At 42.2% G+C, this 23195-nt stretch overlaps 2 protein-coding genes across 2 annotated transcripts in view; both read right to left on the bottom strand.

Moving 5' to 3' along the window:
- Positions 1 to 7645, bottom strand: telo2 (TEL2, telomere maintenance 2, homolog (S. cerevisiae)). Its single transcript, XM_008296650.1, has 21 exons — positions 7472 to 7645; positions 6886 to 7252; positions 6525 to 6802; positions 6353 to 6421; positions 5358 to 5505; positions 5147 to 5249; positions 4995 to 5063; positions 4763 to 4904; positions 4215 to 4351; positions 4017 to 4108; positions 3621 to 3734; positions 3421 to 3509; positions 3232 to 3323; positions 2954 to 3070; positions 2768 to 2839; positions 2506 to 2676; positions 2342 to 2433; positions 2145 to 2244; positions 1852 to 1916; positions 1425 to 1540; positions 1 to 841 (listed from the first exon to the last, which is right to left on the bottom strand). The coding sequence occupies exons 2-21, from the start codon at positions 7224 to 7226 to the stop codon at positions 720 to 722; spliced, it is 2529 nt and encodes an 842-aa protein (XP_008294872.1). The 5' UTR covers positions 7227 to 7252; positions 7472 to 7645; the 3' UTR covers positions 1 to 719.
- Positions 7646 to 9476: 1831 nt separating this feature from the next.
- rab11fip3 (RAB11 family interacting protein 3 (class II)) overlaps positions 9477 to 23195 on the bottom strand; it is a 30266-nt gene continuing 16547 nt past the window's right edge. The window contains exons 5-13 of the mRNA XM_008296649.1: positions 19592 to 19792; positions 16255 to 16290; positions 16011 to 16104; positions 15572 to 15816; positions 14314 to 14395; positions 14002 to 14139; positions 13641 to 13796; positions 13362 to 13502; positions 9477 to 13271 (exon numbers count right to left, since the gene is read on the bottom strand). Coding sequence (XP_008294871.1) covers positions 13158 to 13271; positions 13362 to 13502; positions 13641 to 13796; positions 14002 to 14139; positions 14314 to 14395; positions 15572 to 15816; positions 16011 to 16104; positions 16255 to 16290; positions 19592 to 19792 — 1207 coding nt within the window. The 3' untranslated portion in view covers positions 9477 to 13157. The remainder of the gene's footprint in view (positions 13272 to 13361; positions 13503 to 13640; positions 13797 to 14001; positions 14140 to 14313; positions 14396 to 15571; positions 15817 to 16010; positions 16105 to 16254; positions 16291 to 19591; positions 19793 to 23195) is intronic.

Below are 23195 nucleotides of genomic sequence, written 5' to 3'. Positions count from 1 at the left end.
ACATGTAAAACCTTATATTTATTGAACCAAACTCATCAAAGCCGCTTGTACCAAACCACCATTTATTTCATAGTTTCATAGTTTCAGAACATACAGACGAACATGTTCCACTGACAGCAGGAAGCAGCAGTAGTAGTATTTCCATTATGTGTGAGAATGCACGTGAATATTCACAGGATGTCCTTTACAAACAAACAAGCAGAGTACAGAGACAAGTTCCCGCACAGGAAAGATGGTGAAAAGGATATCCTGAGAACATACCTTTTTATTTTTATTTTTTTCAAAATTCCAATTTAAGACAAAAATGGCAGCCTGTTCTTCAGTTTATTAATCTTATTTGGTCCATAAATTATACACCAGATCTTCACATGAACAAAGCAGTGCATTATAATGTGCAATATGCACAAAGTCTTTCACAAACGTGCAAGAAGACATGTGCCCGTCTTTTCCTCTGGTTGGCTGTATGTTCCAGGAAATGAAATAAAATGTGCAGCACCTGCAATAAGTAGCTCCGGAGCTCGAAGGACATCCGTCACTGGATCATCGGGATCATCCATTTCCACCAGGCCGAGCCCCCGGTGCCAGCAAATATCCGGAACATCATTTCCACCAACCCCAGTCTCTATGAGGACCAGGGGGCCGGTGGAAGTGCAATAATCTCTGTTAATATGTGTTTATTCTCACGTACAGACTTTCATTGTTCACTGCTGATGCTGGGATCACGACTCCAGACTTAACGTTTGTGGATCTTGTAGCTGCTTCTTCAAACTCTTATCCAGCAGCACCAGACTCTGCACAGCCAGATTCCGGCAGTCTGCATCAGGGTCTCCTTCTGCCACATCTGAGGATAGAAACAACACAAAAATGATTATTAGCAGCTTTCAGCATTGGTGAAGATAAGACCACTGATCTTACATGTAACTACAGGAAAAAAAACAGCATTTTAATCCTTATGCTGGAATTCTCTCTGCACAATTTAGTCTGTAAAAAGGAAAATACATCTGTTGCACTGTGTCACTCATCTCCTTGTCACTCCAATGTGAAACTAATTTTATCCTCATCGGTATGAAAAAAAAATAAATGCAGCTGTTCATCAGCAAATTACGTCACAGAAATGTGGTACAGGACATCCTGGTTCCTCATCTACTTCCCAGAAATGATCACTCTGGCTGTGCACGTGTGGGCTGTGTGTTTGTGCATGCATACATGTGTGTTAGTGAAGGGATGTTGCTAATAGAATTGCATGATGCAGGTGCAGTTTTAGACCAAAGTGCATGTGTTTTAGGCTCTACCTATTTTTTTATCTGTCAACAGATGGAGAGATTTTAATTGCATTCATCTACATTATTTGAAACTTTCTATGTTTACATCCACTGAGGAGGAACCACAGCCACTTCAGCACCAGCAGCGTTTCTATTTATCACCTGCCAGCCAAGCTCTGGTCTCAAACAGCTGATCACTGAGGTCCACCAGCAGGTTTTGACTGGGCATGCTCAGAAACACAGAGCAGACGGCGAAGAGGACGCCTCGTCTCACCATCCTTAAAGAAACAGAATTCAAATTAGAGCTCAGGCTAAAACAAAATCAGAATACATCACTGCCAGACCTTATAGTTTGTTAAGGTTTCCTGACATTTCTTTTCCCCAAAACTCTACAGTTTTGAAAAAAGTGACAAAACATGTTGCAAAGAAAGGGTCCTTGTCAAATAGCTACTCAGTTATTGTTGATGATAAAAAGCCTGGTTAGCAGCAGGAATTCTGCGTCACAATATTGTTAACAGCGACAAATATTTTCCTCAGATTCACAGTCATTTCTTCAGTTCCAAGTGAGACAAATGTGCAGCATACATACTGGTCAACATGGTATCGAACCGCCCACACAAAGTCTAGCAAAGCTCGACCCATCTGTGCAGCTATCTGAAAACAAACATGTAGAGTCAGGTTAGCATCATGTCTGCATGTGCGTATACATAAAAGCTCCAGTATCTAAATGACAATGGTTCCAGATTAGTAAAATAAACAGTGAGTCTCCTAACTACCTGGCCATCGATGTGCTTTTTTTCTTTTATATATATATAAAAATGCTACTTTTAGTCTCCATGTTGAGATTAGACCACACTAGAATAAACAGACAGATGAAACTACCGGTGCATTGACTGCCAGGTGCACAAAGAGGCCCAAAGTGTGGATGAGCCGGCCCAGTACCAAGTGGTCGCTGCCCAACAGGTCGAAGGTCACCTGAGGCCTTGCAGAAAGACATCACGGTGTGAAAATGTTCTGCTGTACATTTAAACAAACAAATTATGACTGCTGAGTTTTAAAACTTGCATAAAATAACATACTTGTCATAGTTCCTGAGCAAAGGAAAAAAGAAGTGTCCGGCAACAGGGGCGTAACGGTTTGGGGTCGCCATAGCTACAGGCTTCGTGGCACCCTGTATAGACGAGACAGCAAATTACTGAAGATCTCAGGAGTTCAGGTTTCACTCAAATTTGCTTTCACGTACCTTACTGAGGCGTTTTGTCTTGCTTTGGATTCGCTTTTCTACCACTTGTTGCCAGTGAACAGGGTTGTCACCCGGGTATGGGGTCAACTCAGAGGTAGTAGCAGGGCCAATGGATGGAGTTGTCTTTTCAGTGATTGGCTTGGAGAGCTCCTGAGCTGCTACGACAAGGACCTACAATGCCAGAGCAAGACCAGTCTCTTAATTACATGGTGTGTGTGGCAACAATTAAAGAGGATCTCTTAAATGAAGCTGGTGTTTTCACCTCCAAGATATCGAGCCGCTGGCGAAGACTGTAGTTCAAGGAGTAAAACTCTGTGGTCAAATACTGAGTCACCTATCAAAGAATATATAGAGGTACAGTGTGATTTAGGGAAAAAAAAGCTAAAATACAGTGATGAAGCTATTTTTGTGAGAGAAGAAAAACAGCGTGAAAGTGAAGGGAACCTACAGGAATACAGTCTGTGACAGTGAGAGCCACCATGGTCGCCTGTCGGAGACTCAGGAAGCCGATGATGTTGTATTTATCCTCCATGTGAAGAAGCACTTTGGACATCTGGACACTGATCTGAAAATGGCAATAAGAACAAACATGAACTGTAATGTTGAGGATGATCTGTAAATTAGTTCTAATTAAAATTCAAGAACAATTACCACCCAGAAAAAAAAAAAACAAACTCAAATCACTGTCCTGTAGGTCGTGCTGTAGTTTTGTGATTCCCATCATACCTCTCTGGCTGTGAAGGCGTTTCTCCGCACCAAACTCTCTGCAGCTCTCAAACTGAGCTCCACGCGCACTGAGTCCTCGGAGGACTTTAAAACTGTGATGATCGACACATAAGAAAATGGGACACGATTTTAAAACAACTACATTATAGGATCGTTTAAGACAAAGACATTAGATCTGTGGAGTCGTACTTTCCAGACAGTCTCGTAGGTAGCGAGGTGGGGAAGCCTGACTGGTCTCCTGATCTCCAGACATGTCGTATGGAGTGAGCTCATCATCACTGGACGGACAACAGCCGTGTGGTTAACAATGCATGTACAACAAAACGCACATGACTGACGAATGCTTGAAAGGACGTTAGCTTTACTGACTGCATAACAGAGACACTCACCTATCAAGGTCTGAGTCTGGATCGGCTTTTGATGGTTGAGGTGCTGGTTTACTTTGCGACGATGCATTCTGAGTAGATGGAATTGTTTCACTGGTCTCTTGAAGAGAGTCGACTCTGCAGATGACAGATTAAATTAAATACAATACAAATACAGGGATAGTAATGCATAAAAATGAATAAGAGTCTCTTAAAACTTCCACATTTGTTGCACATCATTTACAATCCATAAGACTTAGTTGTATAGATTCTCACTAAGTAAAATTGTAGACAATGCTTTAAGAATCCAAAATGAAAGCTCATAGCATTAGAGTGCATCATCTGATAGGAACCAATAATGAGTGTGGACCTTGTGTTCTCATTACTGAACAAGCTAATTGATTAGTGAGTTGTACGTACCCATTTACAGGCTCAGGCTCAGGCTCTGGCTCATCACAAGTAACAGGAGTCATGAGAGAAAGCAGCTCACGGGTTTCTTCATCCTGCTCATACTGCAAAACAGAAAAATACAAAATGTCTCACAATTACATTTCAGTCAAGTCATGATTCATATTTTGATTTGCTCATTCTACTCCCTCAGTTATACACTGACTGTACCTCAAACTTGAGTTTGGTTCCATTGATATCCATGCGGGAGCTCAGACACTCTCCCACCACCATGCCCATATGCCTGATACGCACCACACTGCTGTCGAGGTGGCTCTGCATGCCACCCAGCATACACTGAAGTAACTCTAAGAAGGACACACAACACAGAGAGGAGCTTAAAGCAATCATCTACTGCATATTAATTTATTTGAACAATGTGATACTTCTGTTGCTGCTCCTACTACATAAAAACATCTGAAGTCAGGTCTAAGTGTTAGCTTGTTATTATAAGTTTTATATTAGCAGCATCTTTTTCTTTGAGTGAAAAACATCTTTTGTCGTGTTTTATTTGTACTTGTGCTCAAAAATGATAGAATTTTTAACATCTACAAATCTGTGACAAATGTCAAAATTCCATTATTTAATAAAGATGCCAGAATATAATTTGTAAACAAAGCTTTTAAAGGCCAAAACAGGTTTCGGAAGAATTAGAGTCAATAGTTTACACTATGGCCAATGATTTATTGGGTGAGATGCTGCAGAAAACTTGATTGTACCTGAGCGTAGCTCCTGTAGCTCCGAGTCTTTCAGCAGACTCACACTCAGCAGTAAGGCCTTGCTGACATACAACTGCTGCTCCAGAGGTGTGTGTTTCACTGCACTGGGGTTAGCCCAGGCCTGGCATACAGACCGTAATACCTGAAATCACACACACACAAACAATCCTGTCAAGTATAGGTAACATCATTTTATAATATACACATTATATAAGGCAGCTGAACTTCTCACCTGGATGAGAAGCGGTCTACGATCTCTGTCTGCAGCGAGGTAACCCAGAACAACTCTCAAGACTTGACTCTAGGAAAAATACAATGAGTTAAAATACATGCTTCAGATAATGTTTACAAAACATCAGATTTGGTGGTTAGTTAATGTATTACCTCATACTTGTATTGTAGTAACAGCAGCTTATGAGTGATGACAAACTGAACATTTTTATTTGTTAACACCAGATTCCCAATGATCCTCCCCAAGGCATCAGGCCTGAAAAAAACAGGCGAGAGACTGGCATCATTAAATGCAGACAGAAAACAGAGAGCTGTTTAAAAGCATGTGACTATCCAAGCTTGACTGAGGCTGCAGGCATCTTACCCCCTGACAGCCTGCACCAGCCCAGTGAGCACGCTCTCCATCCATCGCTGAGGAACGTTCTCCATCAGCTTCCAGCAGACCCTCTGCCAGACCATGTCTGAGCGTGTGCAGACGGAGAGTCGAGGAGCCATCACAGCCAGGACCAATCCTGTAGACAGACAAGAACACCACAGGAGGATGAAGGGGATTCTGTGTCAAATAAGTTGCCAGAAGTTCATTTCTTTCCTGCAATTGCTGAACAGAGAAACAGCAGTCAAGTAGCTGTAGCTGATTTAATGAGTCATTCGAAGTTTTACTGTACCGGCAGTGTGTACTCAGTTTTACAAGGCTTAATCTTTGAGACAAGCACATGCTACAGGCAGGATTAACATGAAAAGTTTGGTGTGGCCAAACATTTCTACATTTAAAACTAGAGGTCAACTAATATGTGTAAGTCAGGGTTGATACAGTCAATGATTCCTGGTAATCAGGAGACCGATAACTGGTATTTGGAACCGATATATATATATTTACAGTAAAAATAAAACTCTAGGTCTCAAAATCTTTAATTTGGACAAAAACTTCAACACAAAACTTGGGCAAAATGCCTCTTTTTAAAATGTTTTTCAATGTATATTATGTATGTTTTCCATCATTGTTACTATGCTATTACTCAAGACATGTAACCCGCCCCAGGTAAGCTAAGATAGGCTCCTGCGACCCCAGTGAGGATTAAGCGGTGTGTAGATAATGGAAGGATATTGGGAATCAGAAAAACAAAATAGTAAGAAAAGGATACAGATATTTGGAAAAATGTTGGATATCAGATACAGTAATCAGTCTACCCATACTTACAGCCGTCAACAGCCACCCAAAATTAATTGCTTCCTTATTATGAGCTTTAACTATGCTAATTAGTTCAAAAATCAAAGTGTTCCCATAGCCTTTAAAGCACAAACACCAGGCAATATAGAAACCACATAACTGCAACTGTCCAAAAATGCAATTAAACTCACCACTGTGTCCCTGGATGCACACTTTCCCAATCACCTGAGCCACAAAAGTCAAAGAACAGTCTGTGCCATCTGTGAATGACAAGTTACACACAAACAGACAGAATGAGAAATGAAATACAACAGCAACATTTAACTGCTATCACTGTAAATCGCTTCATAGATGTTCAATAACCTCTGAGCGCCTGGCAGGTGCGCTCCAGGGCCGTGAGCATTTCTGTGGCCAGCAACGGGTAGTACTGCTGAGGGAGAAAAACAGGTCTGTTGTTGAGACGCAGCTTGTTGGCGGTGAGGTCCGGCAGCGCGCTGATGCGTCCCAGCAGAGTCTCTCTGAGCTGTGGAGAGTCAGAGGGAGCTGCCTGCAGACAGTAGGACCACAGCAGCTCGGCCAGACGATGACTCTGGAGGAACTTCTCAGTGATGCTGACCATGTGGTCCAGATTACTGCTGGGTCTGCAGTAAAGAGAAAACACCAGCGTGATTAGTGAATGGACAAAACAGTAAACATGTCTCTCATCCTCGATCCAAACACCCACCTCAGCTCCCCTATGGCCTCCAGCAGCACCAGCAGCGCTTGATCCGGAGGGCCTTTGAGGAACAGACCGTCCCAGAGCTGTGTGCGCTCTGCTGCTGTGAAGCTGTGCAGCCAGTCTGCCTGGATGTTGCTCACAAGCAGCTGCAGAGTGCGACTGTAGTGAGCTCTCCTGAACTCTGCCTGCTGGGCTGCGGTGGTTGTGCTCTCTGGTCCTCCATCCAGGTAGGAGTGGAGTGTTTGAAGTGTCCTGACAATGTCTTTACTGTCCGGGGATGAGGTGAGTGTCCGGAAACACTGGCTCACAGTGAGGCGAACCTCAGCGTTGGTCGAAGGATGCTCCATTTGTGAACAGCAGCTAGCATCACCTCCTGAACAGAAGCATTAAAGGGACGGTTTGGCTCAAAATTGTAGTGTTTTAAACGAGTTTTAACTGACAAGAAGAAACATACTATTCAAAACACGGTATGCGGGTTATATGAATAATAATAATAATAATAAAAAATAGCGAGCAATTGTGCTACAAAGAACTAAGTTTATAGTTTCAGCAAATTAGCTTCAACTGTTAGCTTGTAAAATGTGATACGCACCTTTTCTTTTTATTAAACAAAACGACAGAAATTAATGTAGCGGCTCCTGAAATGTTTTGATACCAACGGTGATATTAAAATATTTCTTTTCGAGGTGAAACTTGCAGCTCCGAGGAAAATTTCGCGTTTTGACAACAGCGTCATGCCGAAGAGCCGCTCGTTTCTTCGGTGCTCCACCAAAATACGGTCGTGCGGAGCAACACGGACAACATTGGTTCCGCGCAGAGTCTGTCCGGTGTGGCATTCAAGAAACCTACGATTTTTTTGGTAACGCTTAAGAATAATCAGTATATCACTTCAGATGTTGATGAACAAATCAAACAAAAGGCAAATTAATAAATTAGAATGTGTAAGTGGAATAAAAACAGTGACTTAATATGGTAATGTTGGCATACATTCAAATAATTAAGTAATTGGTTACTACATCATTGAAGATGATACATGGCAGCCCTGATTTCAGAAAATTAAGGCTTTCACTCATGTTATAGCTCCACACATAACCAGTGGCAGAGCTAAATAGTATTTTTTATTTATTTTTTGTACAAGTGGAGGTCTGGCTGAGACTTATATTATGACGGCACAATGCCTTGTTGATGTTATTTTTTTTCCAACAAATTGTTTGTGTTGGAGGATACATTTATTATGTGAATTTATTAAGCATCTAGTGTGAAAATATAAACTGTTTCACACCTGCACATCTCTCCATATGAACAATCTTGGGCTCTTTCCTGGTTAGAGTTCAGGGTGACAACTGTTTGTGCAGGGGGAGAAAAAATAAAGTGATGTGCTGTGGACATCTCTGACCTTTGCAAATGATTGATAAGTTACCAGAAAGAAATGACTGAGTTGTATTGTTTGTTCACAGATTTCCACCACAGTATTTGTTTCTGTTGCTCACACGCACTCCAGTCATTTGCTTGTATCATAAGCTCACCTGATTAAAAAGGCTGGAAATGTTGCTGAAGTTCTCCTTTTTAATAGTAAAGTTCATAAGATAATTTCAATTTAAAATTATATTAGATAAGTACATGTAAGACACTTATGTCAAAAGTGTGTTTGTTGTGCTCAGGATGCAGACCCACTGTAGTGAAGATGTCACATTTAGTCCATCCAGGCTTCAAGTTCTATCTTTTATCTGCAGGTTCTGGGTCAGTTACTTTATTATGAGTTGAAATTGTGCTTCGTCTCCTCCGTTAAGGTCGAGAAATTCTGGGTAATTATATTGTTGCTGATGGGCTGCAAGGTGGCGCAGTTGGTAGCACTGTTGCCTCGCAGCTAGAAGGTCGCCGGTTCTCGTCCCACTGAGGACACCCGGGATCTTTCTGTGTGGAGTTTGCATGTTCTCTCCCGGTTCTCCAGCTTCCTCCCACACAGTCCAAAAACATGTTGAGGTTAATTGGTGATTCTAAATTGTCCATAGGTGTGAATGTGAGTGTGCTTGGTTGTCTGTCTCTAAGTGTAGCCCTGTGATAGACTGGTGACCTGTTCAGGGTGTCCCCTGCCTTTGCCCTAAGTCAGCTGGGACCCCCACGACCCTAGTGAGGATTAAGTGGTGTATCGATAATGGATGGATGGATGTTAGTACTTCTACTGAACTAAAGAATCTGAGTGCTTCTTCCACCACTTGACGGCTCATGCAGAGCATCTTCACAACCAGCAGGTGGCGCTGAGAAGTCAGTGACACTGTATTCTGTAACTGGTGATGGACAAGTGAGCTACAAACCAGAGAAACACCTCCAGGGTCTGTATGTAGTTAAATAATTCTGCGATCAACACGATGATACAGCTGGTGTCTACATGAGAAGAAGTTTTGCTCAACTAGTGCAACATGTGATCTGAAGTGACTTATCCTCTTGCTTGTCGTAATGAATGACATGTTTTTGTCTGTCAAATTAATTCTGTTGATGGTTTTCTGTTATACGCTCTGGTCCCAGATACACAACATGCAATCACACAGCACAACACGAAATCTTGCAAACAAAGAAATGAGGCAACCAAACACAGGTCCTTTTATTCCATTTATTTTTCTAATCTTACTTTCACTGCTTACCTTTAAATTTTCTCTTTTTACAATGACTGAAATTATGTTTCCCCAGCAACAATTAGGATTAGATCATTTCGGGGATCTTCAAAAATAATATACAGCTGTAACCAATACTGTTATAATTTATACATTTATCTTTGAAAATAGGAATAAATTTAAGTTTTACAGTTTCTCTTTTCTACAATATTCTCTTTTTAAATCTTCCCATGTCACGTGACGGCAAGCCATGCACTACTCCAGTAGTGATGTTTGTGCCTTGAGCAAACTTTCTTTGGACACTGGAAGTGAGCGTGAGAGGAAAAAAGAAAAGAAAAAAATAGTCCACAAAAAAAAAAAAAAAAAAAAGACAATTCATATTTACAGTTTAGGTTTCATCAATATAATTTAACAAACTGACAGTCACGTGGTCAGTGCTTTCCCCAGGGCTCATTATCAGGTTTAGTTTAGAGGCAAAGTTTGAGACACAGAGGCACAGTGTTTAGACTAGCAGGCCAGTTCTTACTCTGTCTTCCAGGACAAGCTGTTGATTTGTGATTTATAAGAAGAGGCAAGTGTTCCCAAAAAAGTGTGATCACGGACCCTGATAGATAAAGCGATCGGTTCAAACATCTATCTTTGGTCATTTTTAAAAACAGGTGTTAAAATGGAGAAATTAGATCCGGTTAAAGTGCAAATGTTTCTTTTTTGTAATCAGCTCTGTGGTCTCGCTGTCTAATCATACTGTTGCCGATCCTCAAACTATCTGTCAGAAGCAGACGATAAAAATATGAATCGAGGAGAGAATTAAGGGTCGTGTTCAGGTGTCACCCTGTCGTAAGTGATTGGTCGTTATAGAGAAATAAATCTGTACGGGGGAGGGGGGGAAACCTCCAGTCACGCTAAAAGGCAGAAAAGCTGAACTCAGCAAGCCCGGATATGAGGTTTAAGGTGTCATCACGAGGTCTCACAACCTACAACTCCACTGACGGATGTTATAGCGTATGATTTGTCCGTCAAATAAGTGAATCAGAAATATACAAGAAGAAATCTGTGTTTCCATGCAGTACCTGACTCCATCTGGGAAGACAACAGCAGAAACTGCCGCCTCTGCCGTCTCGAAATCACAACCCCGTAGAGGTCAAAGCAACATCAGCGTTATTGGAAGAGTGCACAGACCTCCACAAACGACCAGGTCACATTCAAGTTTTTTTTTTTTTTCTTTTTCTTTTTGCACACGACGGCGACTCGCACCCCCCAAAAAAACGACAATATAGCTTTTCCTTTTAAAACTTTTCCCTTAAATCAATAAATTCTCCCACAGATTCATCTCCCCTCGCGAAAATGTACAAACATATCTTCAGCAGAACAGATCACAGAGTTGTGAGTTGAATAAATATCTGCGCGTGATTTTAAACGAGAGGAAAACAGAAAAAGAAAAAAAAAGAAAAAATCCCAACAGATACTGTACACGCTACATGCTAGAGAAGAATACAGGCAGCTGTCTCTCAGCATAAGACGAGAAAAAGAAATGCTCTTTTCTTTTCTGACTATAAAAATACCTAGAATCTAGAGTGAGTGTAGAAAAAACTTTACATGTACAAGTCATTTACATCCAAGGCCATTTTTTTTTTTCCTGTGGAGTGGCAGGTGAAGGAGAGCAGTGAGATTTGTTTTAGAGGTGAACGGGGTGAAAAATATCTTCTGGTGCAGAACGCCATGCTGTTTGGACAAAAATAACCTCCCCCCCCACACACACACACACAACTTCGGTTATAGAAATCCGTGTGTGAATCCAAATGTCTGTTATCCAGGTCGGAAAAGAAACGTCCAGAGAGATGGCTGCACAGTACCGATTAAGCACACAATCAGTCCATACGTCTGCTTGCTGTACTTCTGATTCGCAGCCAAACAGCAGAAATTGCTTCAGTAGAGGAGATACGGAGCAGTTCTTTAAAAAAAAAAATCTGCCCTCCACCAATGTCCACTTTCTTGCCAAGCATTATTGCTACCAAGGTCTGCCACGTCTCCTCAATGATATATGCAGATCAGGTCAAGAGAAAGCCGGCTCACAGCCAGCGAGGAGCTCATCTGAACTCTTGATGACTGAAAAAATACAGTATGTAAATGAGAATTCAACTAATCTTCAGATACGGCTGCAGTATGTTCTGTTGGATTCTTCAATTAAATTCTATTATGTGATGCTTATTTCTTTTTGAAACATCTGTAGTCATCTTCATACAGGCTTCAAAATGATCTTAATTTATGATTTGATCCCTTCACAATAAACATTTTCTTCTTCTATCAACAAAAACAATAATGAAATCAAAATGTAGTGCAAAAATACAACCATTTGATTCTTCACGTACGAGCTGTTGAACGTCAGCGTTTCAGTCTCAATAACAGACAACAAATCACTTGTGTAGAAAAAAAAAGAAAGAAGCTTCCCTACAACTTTCACTCAGCAAGAGAACGCTGGAGTCAGGCGGGCTGTACTGTAAAAAAATAAAACTACAATTTCCGATATCACTCATCTGTTTCCCTTCAAGCTTAATTCAAGTGTTTGGAGTTTACTGTCAGTATTAGCAAGTTCTGTATGTTGTCATTATCCAGCCTGTATTTTCAGTTGGAGTTATGTAATGCTTGTGCCAGGGAGTGATGGGAAATGTAGTGTCTTTTCCACTTGAGGTTTCCAGCCCATCTGAGCTCCAGGACCCTGTTTCATTGTAAAAATAAACGACGAAGCAAATTATAAACCGCCCAGTTCCTTCATTTGGGACATCGAAGCTCACAGGAATGACTGTGATGCTCCTCCGCCTTCTTTAAAACTTTAAGCGCAAAAAAAAAACAGAAGGAATGTCGAACACCTCACACAAAACGGCAAAACGAAACCCTCCAGGCATTTCTCATCGGCCACCCAGTAGAAATGTCCCCTCACTTGGGTTCACTGGAAAGACAGCTGAACTTGGTTAAAGGACAGAACACACACAGGGCTTGGTAGGCAGCACCGCAAGCTCTTAAAATGTTAAAAGACTCCCTCCTGACCGGCGCTTCATACGGCGAATCAGCGCGGTGCGGGAGATCTCAGCTCACATACCGCCACCATCCTGAACTGAGGCATGTATGGTGTAGCTAATGAATACTTTGATCACCTTTCATTTAAGGCCTTTAGGTATAAATTGTCTGATCGTTTCTTTTTTTTTTTTTTTTAGCTCAATCAAACGTTGACACTTTTTTTTTGTTTTTGGAAAGGGACAGGAAGGTTTTCTACTCTTTATGATACTGACCACACATTTACACATTCATTCACTCAACAGGGGGAGACTCAGGTCCCTCTAGCCAAATACATGGAAGTCACCAGAACCCAAGTGTTTTCAGGAGGGCGAACACATACGCTCACAAAAAGAACAAAAAAAAAAAAAAAGCACAGACTCGAGGGATATCCAAATGAAAAACAGCTTATTTTTCACTGACAGCCATGGACTTCTTAGAAATCTTCAATTTTTCCTTTTCTGGGGAGGAGGTGAGTGCGTCATTGTTGTTTTTTTTCTCCTACCAAAAATGAATATTTTTACATCCTCTCTTGGTAGTTGTCTTTCAGCCATGTCTTCGATATATTGTACAGCCCGTGGAGTGACTGCGGGTGGCCCTCTGGCTTTGTGGCGTCTATTTGACCTCCAGGATGGAGGGGTTGGACTCCATGATGGCCACGATGATTTTGTCGATGTAATCCTGGAGCCTGTAGTTGATCTCCTCCTGTTTGTGAATAGCCTCCATCAGCTAGAAGTGGAAAAAAAAAACACAAGTCAGTGGATGCAGCTGATAACAAAGGTGGTCCGACAATGAAGGCTTCTTGTTTTCTAAACTCACCTCTGCACGAGACACAGAGTTGATCTCAGCTGCCAGGGAGTCAGAGAAGGAGGCAGACATTAGATTCTTGGCTCCCTGGATGCTGAGGTTGATAATCTGGCCGTTCAATTCGTCGTTCTGCTCCTTCAGAGTACGGTTGTCCTGAAGAGGTAAAGCCAAATGTCATGTAAGGACAAAGTCTGGATGCTAAATCATTCAGTCTCCTCACAGCAGCCAAAACACTACAAAAAATGTCCAAACAGGTAGAAAATTAAGGAGCCCTCAGAATGAGCTTGCTACCTGTTTGAGTCGCTTGATCTCCTGCTCCAACTCGGCTTCCCGTGTGCGGGTCTGATACTCCTGTAACCCGGCGCCGGGCGTTCGTCCTCTCTTTGCTTCAGCCTCCAACTTGTACAGCTGCAGGTGCTCGAGTTGTTTGCGCAGATCTTCAATCAGCTGGAATAGAAACAGACCAAGTGGCATCAGAAAGACATCAGTCAGAACATGAAAGGTGCAGAGCGAAAAGGTTTCATTCTTTCAAGTTCTCTATAATTTAGCCTGGGATGCTTGAAAAAACACTGATGTTGTCTAACTGAGTGCTGTATTGTAATATTTTGTAGACAGAGTGTTTGTGTTTTGTACGTGGACAAACTAGTCCCACCTCCTGAGTGCACTCCTTCTCCTTCTGGCTCTGGTGGCGCTCGTGGCTCAGCTTGTCGGCCATCTTCCTGCGAGATTCGGTCTCATCCTGAAGCCTGTCGGTCATTCCTTCTGTGTCATCCTGCAGCTTCCTCTTTTCCTAAGGAAAAAAAAAAACGGATAAAAATGAAGAGAAGTGTTAGACACAGGAGAAAATAAACACTAAAAGGAAAAAAGGAGAAAAACATGAACAGATGAAACATATAACTAGAGATAAAACTGTGTTAGGAGCCCACATGGGGGAAAGATACAGACGTGACAACATTGCTCTCACCTCTTCTAGCCTCTCGATGTTTGCTCGCAGACAAGGAACGCAAGACCTCAGCTCACTGTTCTCCTCGTCCAGCTGCTGCAGCCTGAGGAACAAACATAAGCAAATATATATATATTTATATCTGCACTGTTTAATGATAGCAATGCTACAACACAGACAAACAGCACACATCCAGTGGAAGATCAGTGCCAGACGGTGGCAGTGTAGAGCCATGAGTCTTCCAACAAACAACATGGCAATTACTGGCATCACAGGAAGCAATTTGTTTTTGCAACACCATTAAATCAACAGATACAACAAACACGATAACAGGTACAACCAAAGTATAATTAGAGAACCACACACTGAGTGGTTTTGTGGTTAATATGCAGTTAAATCATCACAAATAAGTCGTGGAGGAAGTGTTTACAATGTTTACTTAAGGGAAAGTAGCAATAAAACATTGTAGAAGTACAAATTCTGCATGACAAATCCTACTGATGGAGCAGTACAGAAGTATTAGCAGCAAATGTAGCTAAAGTATTCAAGTTAAAGTATGGATTTGGTCACTCTAATATATTTTTTTAATATGACATCATTGGATTATAATCAGTAAAGCTTCAGTGTGTCAGCAGCATGTTGTGGCTGCTGCAGGTGGAGCTGGTTTGAACTACTTTATATACAGTTTTATATACAGCAGACACCAGATAAATCTGAGGGATCATGAAATGATTAATAGGAAAGAAAAGAAGAAAGAGGTTGTGATGCAAAAATCTGTTTTCAGTCCCTCCTCTGATCTTTGAAACAACTCAGACATCTGAAGTGCAACCCAAACTATACACAGCTTTTTGTAAAACATCAGAAGGAAAAAATGTTGGAAAATACTGGTTTAATCTTGAACAATGTGTAATTTAAAAACCTATTATGTTATCTATTGTTCAACATCTTCATCTGAAAAGTAATGAATGAATGTAGTACAAAACACAATATTTATTTATAAAGTGGAAGTTTAAAGTAGTGTGTGACAGTGGTAGAAAGTTACTACTTGGGTAGAAGTACTTAGTTACTTTCCATCACTATCACAAAGTATCAGAAACATCCAGACAGCTGTTCATAAATACATGTTATGATTCTCTTTGCTTTTAATACATCTAAATGATAAACCCAAGGATCAAATTGACAATATAAAATCAATGTTTGGGACAGTAAAATAGTCTATTTTGACCTTTCTTGCAGTCGTGATGCTCCTAACATACCCACTTCTTCCTGATCTCCTCACCTGGCCTGCATGTTTTCCAGCTCCAGCCCCCTCTCTCTCTCCAACTTGGACATGGCCTCCTTGTGACGGCGAGTCTCTTGCTGTAGCTGTTCGTCGGCGTAGAGCTCCTGCTCCTTCAGCTGCTCCTCCAAAGCATTGGCCCGATGCACCAGCTGAAGGTTCTCCTGGCGCAGTCGTGCGTGCTGCTCCCCCGATGCTTCAGACTCCTTCTCAAGCTCCGCCACTCGACGCTCGAGGAGGAGCACCTGGAGAGCGAGAGCGTGTTTTGTTAGAATGAATCGTCTGTGATGTATTCGCGGTATCGTTGACGTATCTGTCAATAAGAAACGTTCCTTCCTCTTTTAACAATTGCTACAGATGAAAATTGTGGCAGCTCACAGGGTCAAACGGATGTGAAGGAAAGCGCTTCTGAAAAAAGATTATCAGTTAACTTTTTCACCTTGTCTGTGATGTCGTTGTCGGCGAGCTCCAGGATGTCCCGCGTTAAGTCACTCATGGTGTCCAGAGTCATCGAGCTGTTCTGGAGGAGGTGTCTGCACGCCAAGAGGAAAAAAAAAAAAACATAACTCCCTGGAAACCGTTTACATTTGACAAACTGCTGTTTCCAAACAGCAACGCTCATATGTCTAACGCTGGAAACATGAGCCCTCGTTTACGGAAATCAGAGCAGCTGTTTAGCTTACCTTGCGACTTTCTTGCTGGACAGCCTCTTGCCAGCGCTGGATGGGGGAGACACAACAACAGGAAAAATGTTCAGGAAGAGAAAAAAGATAGGGGAAAGAGAAAGTATCTCCCAGTTTCCCTCCTGTCCCTCCCCCCTCCCCCTCATCCCTATCTCTACTAGTAGAGGAGCCCCACAGATGTTGAGGTGGACACTAAAGCTACCAAGTGTTCACACACCACAGCAATCTAACACACACTGCTGAACTAGGATCAGTTTTACCTGACAGATAAATACAGGCCTTGGACAGTATTACAGAAACTTTAAAAGAAAATCTAAATATATTCTACAGATTTTAAATTTGGTGAAAAGAATGACTAAGGCCTAAAAAAAAGAAAAATCAAGTTTACACAACTGGTGAAATAAGCTTTCAGAGTTATTAAGTTTCTGTAATACGGCTACTGGTCTCTAATCCTGGATCAGCAAGTCTGCTTCAATAAAAAGCAGGTTGTTTGAATGTTGTACTCGACTAGCAGGAGGCATTCTGCAATAACTCATAAGAAGCATGAAGACAATGTTATGAAGAATGAAAAAAAAACAACCCACTGAAATAGACACCACTCACCTGTGATACCCAGGATTATTTCTACAGCATCTTTCAAATGTACAAATTATGACGCTTGTTTTCTGATGAGCAAATCGTTTATTAATGAGTGAGAAAGTTTATGTAGATGGCAACAATGAGATGGGATTGGTTGCCACCATCTACAAAGTGCAATGTAGCCACTGAAATCAATAAATGCTAAAACTCTAACACTGCAACTAAACTCACAAAAAAAAAGAGGGTGCAGATGAAGAAAGACTGGGAACAGAGTGAAGTAAAAAATGGGCTTAAAACAGACCCACACAATATACCATAATGTGTGTGCATGTACCTTCCAACAAAAACACCATGTGGCTGCTAGTCCAACACAGCATGCACACATTATGAGAACATGCGTGATCCTGCGTCTAATTAGCACTGCAAGCACACTCACACAGCTCACAAATCAGAGGAGGTCGTGAATCATGTGTTACCTAGTCATCTCTAGGAAATTGAGGCGAGTGGAGAGGTCCTCGAGACGACTTATTTGTTTGTGACACTGGCTACAGAAAAAGTCCAGCGCCTCCTCCCTGAGGAAGCTCTGAAAGCAGTCAGGGAGAGAAGCGGGTGCACTGGAAAGAGGAAAAGAGGGAGGAAGAGGAGGAGGAGGAGGTGGTGAGTGACGGACAAGAAGGGGGGTGCATTCAGGTGGGACAGGACACCTCTGGGGGGTGAAGGAGGTAACAGTGAAATCCACAGGAGAGTTTGAAAGTGTCAGTGCTACGGTGGGAAGGAGACGTGAAACAGACTGGCAGTGTGGCTGTGATCTGTACTCTGGGTGGTGGAAGGAGACAAAACATTTGTCGGATAAAGAATGTGTTAATCTCTCCTTAGTCCTGATAAGAGTTTCTTCCTGCTGCCAAACACTCCCGTTCTATTCAACCATGGCACCTTTGCAGAGAGCTCAGAAGATCACCGCGTTAACCCATTAAACACACAGTTGTTTATGTTCATTGTTGGGAGCCTGTACGCTCCGTTCATCTCACCTCTACCAGCTGACTCTCCGTTCAGGGAGGTCAGAGTTATGCAACAAACTGGCACATGTTCCTGCTTATGTAGGCAGCTGCACGACAGGCCGAGAGTCGCTTGACGACCGAACGGACCGTCACCACTGATGGTCGCTCTCGGCGTGAGCGTGAGGGAACACTTTGTTAGACGATGCCTACGGGGACGTGTGTTTGTGTAGAACAGAAGAAACTCAGCAGTGTGCGCACATGTACTCAAAGTGTTGTTATATGTAGATAGATAAATGTGGGGGTGTGCGTAGGCAGCACTGCTACATGCGCCAACAATGTGCATGACTGGCTCAAAACACAGTGACGCATTCACACTGAGTGGGTGAACTTTGTGGGATGCAGTTATTTTTTGTGTGTGTATAATTTTTCTGCCTAACCACCGAGCAGATTTCTGCCCAACTTGTATGGGAACAAAATAATTCACATACGGATTCTTTTACTTTAAAAATATTATACAATGGCTTTAAAATAATTACTGACTTAAGTAATTTTTTAAAATGTTTATCAGCTCTCGTATTTATTCTTGCCATTTTTTTCCTAACACATCCTGGTACTGCTACTTTCATAACACAGCTCACATATGCAAAGCATCCAGGTTAGAATCAAATAACGGAAATAGTTCTAACGATGTTAGCCTGGTGACTTTTAATGATATCAATGACTTCTACAAAGCAGTAAGAATTAACCAAGAGATTGTGCTTTAAGTCTCTAATAGTGATGACTGAAACAATATTATTAGTGCCAATCCAGTTACACCAGCTTACTTCCACATTGTCAGTGGGCTACAGAAACTCAGTGGTTAGCTGTTAAGAGCTTCCTGGCAAAGGCAAATCACGGAAATATCACCCAAGTGGGAATTACGCATTATCCGGCTTAGAGTCTCTGACGAAAAAAAAAAAAAAAGGAAGAACAGGAGGGGGGAGGAAAAAAATGAGTAGGAAAAGGCTACAATAGGAACTCAACTCTCAACATGAATGGTGCCATGAATTGGAGAGTACGAAGGTGTGTTTTTGTTTTGAATGGACATTTCAAACAGCTAGACTCAACCTCTATCTGTGCTTCAGCAGCCCAGAGGCAAAGCCTTGTTAAGATGTCTGAACGCAGCGCAACAAAACATCCACTTCTGTCCGTCTCAGCACACTTGGCACAGACGCCACTTCCAAGACAGGCTGACTGACAAACATTTACTCAGACTAATTAGGATCATCCAACACACACTAATGAAAAGCAGCATAGCATTTAGCCACACTGCCACATTTTCTATGTCTTTGCAACAGTGAAAGGAAGCCTGAAGGGTTGAAATTTGTATTCACTCCATCTTATCTTGCCCTTGGCCACAAAAGGAGGCAGACAAGGGTGGGAAGGACGTCTCCAGATTGAGGCTTAACCTCAGTGTCTTTGTTGAAAGAGAAACATTTTCTCTGAAGAATGCAGAGAGATGCATCTAAGCCTGGGCAGTGTTACTGAGAATGCAGCAGTCACACATCTTATCAGAAAAGCTGATAGAAACAAAGTTGTGACCTCACAGCCTGGTGAAATATTAATATACACATCAGCTCAATAACCTTTTTGCTGCCTCTATTAAAAAAATGTTAGAATCCTTCGGAAGTTTTCATATTTTTTTCGTCCAAATTAGTTCAAATTTGGCGCTAAGGTTCAGGCAGTCTGGGTTTAGATGTGTAGGGAGGACGAGCTCATACCTGGGAGAGAGCAGTGCCGACCCATTGACCTGCTCGGGGGGCTGTGTGAGAGGTGAGTCGCCCTCCCCCTCAGGTCCGTCCACGCTGGTCTCCAGCAGCAGCTCTGAGGTATTACTCTCCCCAAAGTCCTCAAAGTGCTCCTCCTCTCCACCGATGACCGTCACCAGGGAGTGGTTATGGAGCTCGGAGTTCAGAGAAAACCTGAGGGACACATAAGAATGAACATCTGTGTTACTGAGCGTGCCCATACAACAAGAGCACAGTTGTAGCTAAGTCCAAGTCCAGAATAGAGGAAAACATTAAAAACAAATATCCAGCTTTGCATAAACAGCCACATTAACATAAATTTAGGACGCGATAATCTCAGCAAAAACCAACAAGGCCCTGAACATTGGAGCTGACTTCGTCTTACTGTAAATCCCAAAAGAGTACAATTAATCTTTTCCCTGAAAGAGCGGCAATCTGGACAAGTTTGATCGCTTGCCTTAAAAGGTAATCTGTTAATTCACATTAATCCCAAAGGCGACTTGGGTGAAACAACATGTCTTGTGCCTTGTTGCTAATGCAAAAACCACGATGGCAACACCGAAAACACGTGAGAGGAGCTTTTGTGGGGTTCGATGTAGGCCTAACTCGTAGAGCGGCCTGTGACTCTGGCTCTCAGACTGGCTGGTTATCGCAAAAACAGGAGGGTGTGAAAGTCTTTCCTGTAAATTTGACAGTTGGAAGACTTTCAGTAAAGAAACTCCTTGATCTTCTTTTGACAGGAAAGCTGGAAAGGTAGCCTTTCCTTTGTCCAACAGGATGCGTTAGATATCTTGAGCGCACACAGGACGAGGATGTCTAAATCAGCAGAAAAGTTTGCTTTCTCAGCGTATGATGGCATAGCTCATTTTGCTCATTCACAAGACTGTCATCAAGTTCTGAGTCAAAGCTACTGCATCACCTTAATAAAAGATATGAAACTTAAAATAATCCAGTGTTTGTAAACACCTTAAACAAGGCAACAATTCAGTTTCAGCAATACTTAAAAAAAACATGACGCTGATCTGGTTAAATGCGGACACAACCAATTTTACAGTCACTTACCCTTTATTCAGGCTCTTACTACTCGGCCCCATATTGAGGTCCCTCACGCAGAGGGACGGTGAAGAGAGAGAACGCATCTTTGAACGCCCTCCGCTGCCCTGGCGCGAAAGCCTCGGTGCAACTGGAGTTAAAACCCCTGACAACCAGAGTGGAATTCTGAATTTCAAGGTTACACCAATTTAAAACAAAACCACAACTCTCCAGTTTGGAGAAAACAAAAGGGCCCGTCTGTGGTCCTAAAGAGCTGCCAATCTCTGCTGCCACATAACGGCCGTTGCATCGTCTGTGCCACCACAAAGACTTGAAGCTGTACCCGTAAGGAATGACTGTGAGTGGCCTAATCAGATTTGAGGCTAAGCAACGGCCAACAGACAGTCCTGCTGACTGTCCAAGGGCCAAATGTGTGTTGGGACACAGGGGTAGGACATAGAGGGGAGGGGGGAGGCTAATCCTGTTAAGATTCCTAATCCCCAGTTCAGTGCATATACCCCTATCCCTAATACCGCTTTGGCTGCAGCCTATAGCTAGAGTTACCTCAGCTAACCAGGCTGCAAGGCTGTAGTTTACATACTGTTCATTTAGTTTCATTTTATCAGTCCTAACTGTAAGCAGATAATATATTTGGACTTGGAAACTCCATTAAAAGATTTGGAAAAAACCTTGTATACACATCTGCTTTAGGAATGAAAAAGTTGCTCATATTTTTTGTAGGAACTAATTTCAATTTGAGGTGATTCAGGCACATACCACATGAGCACAGATCCCTGGTTTCATTTCCAGCTGGCTGAACTATTTGCTACATGTTGCTCTCTAATATCTTTCCACTTATTTCCTGTTTCTCTCCACTGTTGTGTTGTAGTGGTCTCGTTTTGGAATTTTTACATAGTCTTGTTTCGGTCTCAGACAAAAAAGTACGAGATTATATTTCGGTAAGTCTGATCAAGGCCACAACTGTGCTGATATCAATAAATTGCCTGTGGATTGTCTAATTTATTCTTGAACATAAACATGAGGTGTGTCAGAAAAGTTCCAGGACTGGTGTCACAAAAGATATATTTCAAATCCAAACTACAAGTAATCCTCCTGGAGTCTAACACACTTTCCCAGCCTTCTCTGCCACACCGCCATGCACTCCTGGAATGATTCTTCCAGGATCCTCTGCAGCTCCGTCGTCACAACCATCTTGATGTCGTCCACGTCTTCACAACGGGTCCCCTTGATGACCCCCTTGAGCTTGGGGAATAGGAAAAAATCCCACAGAACCAGGTGGGGTGAGTCAGGAGGTTGCTCCAGCACGGCGATGTTCTTCTCAACCAGGAACTGTGGGATGCTCAGGGCGTTGTGAGCAGGCGCGTTGTCATGGTGAAGCAGCCACGACTTGTCCTGCCACAACTCTCGCTGGTATCCCGATACCAACACAGCGAACGAATAGTTGGCTTGTCGGCTATTCGGCGCCTACTTTCCACTGTATTTGAACTCCTTTGATGCTAAGAATGTACAAAATAAAGCACTTCCGAAGTCCTGTAGCCTCTACTGCTTGTACACAAAAAGCATAAATTGACCTTAAGAAAGAGAATGCAGGAGACAAGAGGAGAGGCTTTGGTTGTCTGAGAGGAGATGTCAGCAAAATCCTCAAAACCACAGTTAGAATGACAATTCTAAGCAACAAAGAGTACATCTGTAAAACACCATTCAAAAGAAAAGACACAGTAAGATGTACATTTTTACAATGCAACGCTTAGGTAAGCTAAGAGTAAGTGCCGCTAGCAACGCTAGATAGTAAACATTTTAAAATTCACCTCAGTAGCAAAGCTCTTCAGAGATCTCTTCCCCCTTCTCCCAAGGAGATTTAGCAAATATTAGCTTTACGTGTTTGCTACTTATGTATATACTGCATGCTTCAGTGGACTTGTTTCAGTGATACAGTGCTATAGTTTTTATGTCCCATATTTTATCATTAACTATATTAGACAGTGTGAGACTCGCACTGGTCTGGTTTGGTTTTGACTTGGTGTCAACCCCTCAAAGTCTTGTTTTTGTTTTTCCAGTATACTGTGGTTGTGGTCATGACTTGGTCTCACTTTAGCTTGATGGTCTTGACTATCCAAAGGAACTTGTCTCCATTCATAGACGTCCATTGATGAAACCACAAATCTATCAAAAAGAAGCTTTTTCCCCCCTTTCTGGTAAGCTGGCAAACGCTGAGTTTCCAGTTTCCAGTAAACACACTCATGAAACATGAGATTACAAAGGTTACAGAGTAATACAGTCTGAGAGTTAGGTTCCGTTCATTAGTAGATTTAGCATTGCAGTGGTATGAGTGAGTGGTGGGGGGAGAATTAGATTAGCTCTTGCCAATGAAAGGAAAAAAAAGGGAAAACAACAAAAAAAAAAAAGAACAGCTAACTCAACACTTCCTGGAATTCAAGGCTCACTCATGGAATGGGAAGTCCAAACACATCCATGTCAGGCAGACCACTCCAATCCGTCATCAAGCCGGACAGACAGGTCACAC

This window comes from Stegastes partitus, unplaced genomic scaffold (genome assembly GCF_000690725.1).
Source record: "Stegastes partitus isolate 25-593 unplaced genomic scaffold, Stegastes_partitus-1.0.2 Scaffold1144, whole genome shotgun sequence".
NCBI classification, from domain to species: Eukaryota; Metazoa; Chordata; class Actinopteri; family Pomacentridae; genus Stegastes; species Stegastes partitus.
Note: the sequence above shows the minus strand (reverse complement) of the source record. Positions and strands in the feature narration are given on the sequence as shown.

Excerpts from the sequence above, each read along its gene's own strand:
- telo2 (XM_008296650.1), bottom strand. The coding sequence starts at position 7,226 with ATGGAGCATCCTTCGACCAACGCTGAGGTTCGCCTCACTGTGAGCCAG. Across the intron at positions 5,506-6,352 it reads GTGCATCCAGGGACACAGTG|GATTGGTCCTGGCTGTGATG; the intron begins GTGAGTTTAATT and ends GTCTGTCTACAG. Across the intron at positions 5,250-5,357 it reads CTGGTGCAGGCTGTCAGGGG|GCCTGATGCCTTGGGGAGGA; the intron begins GTAAGATGCCTG and ends TGTTTTTTTCAG.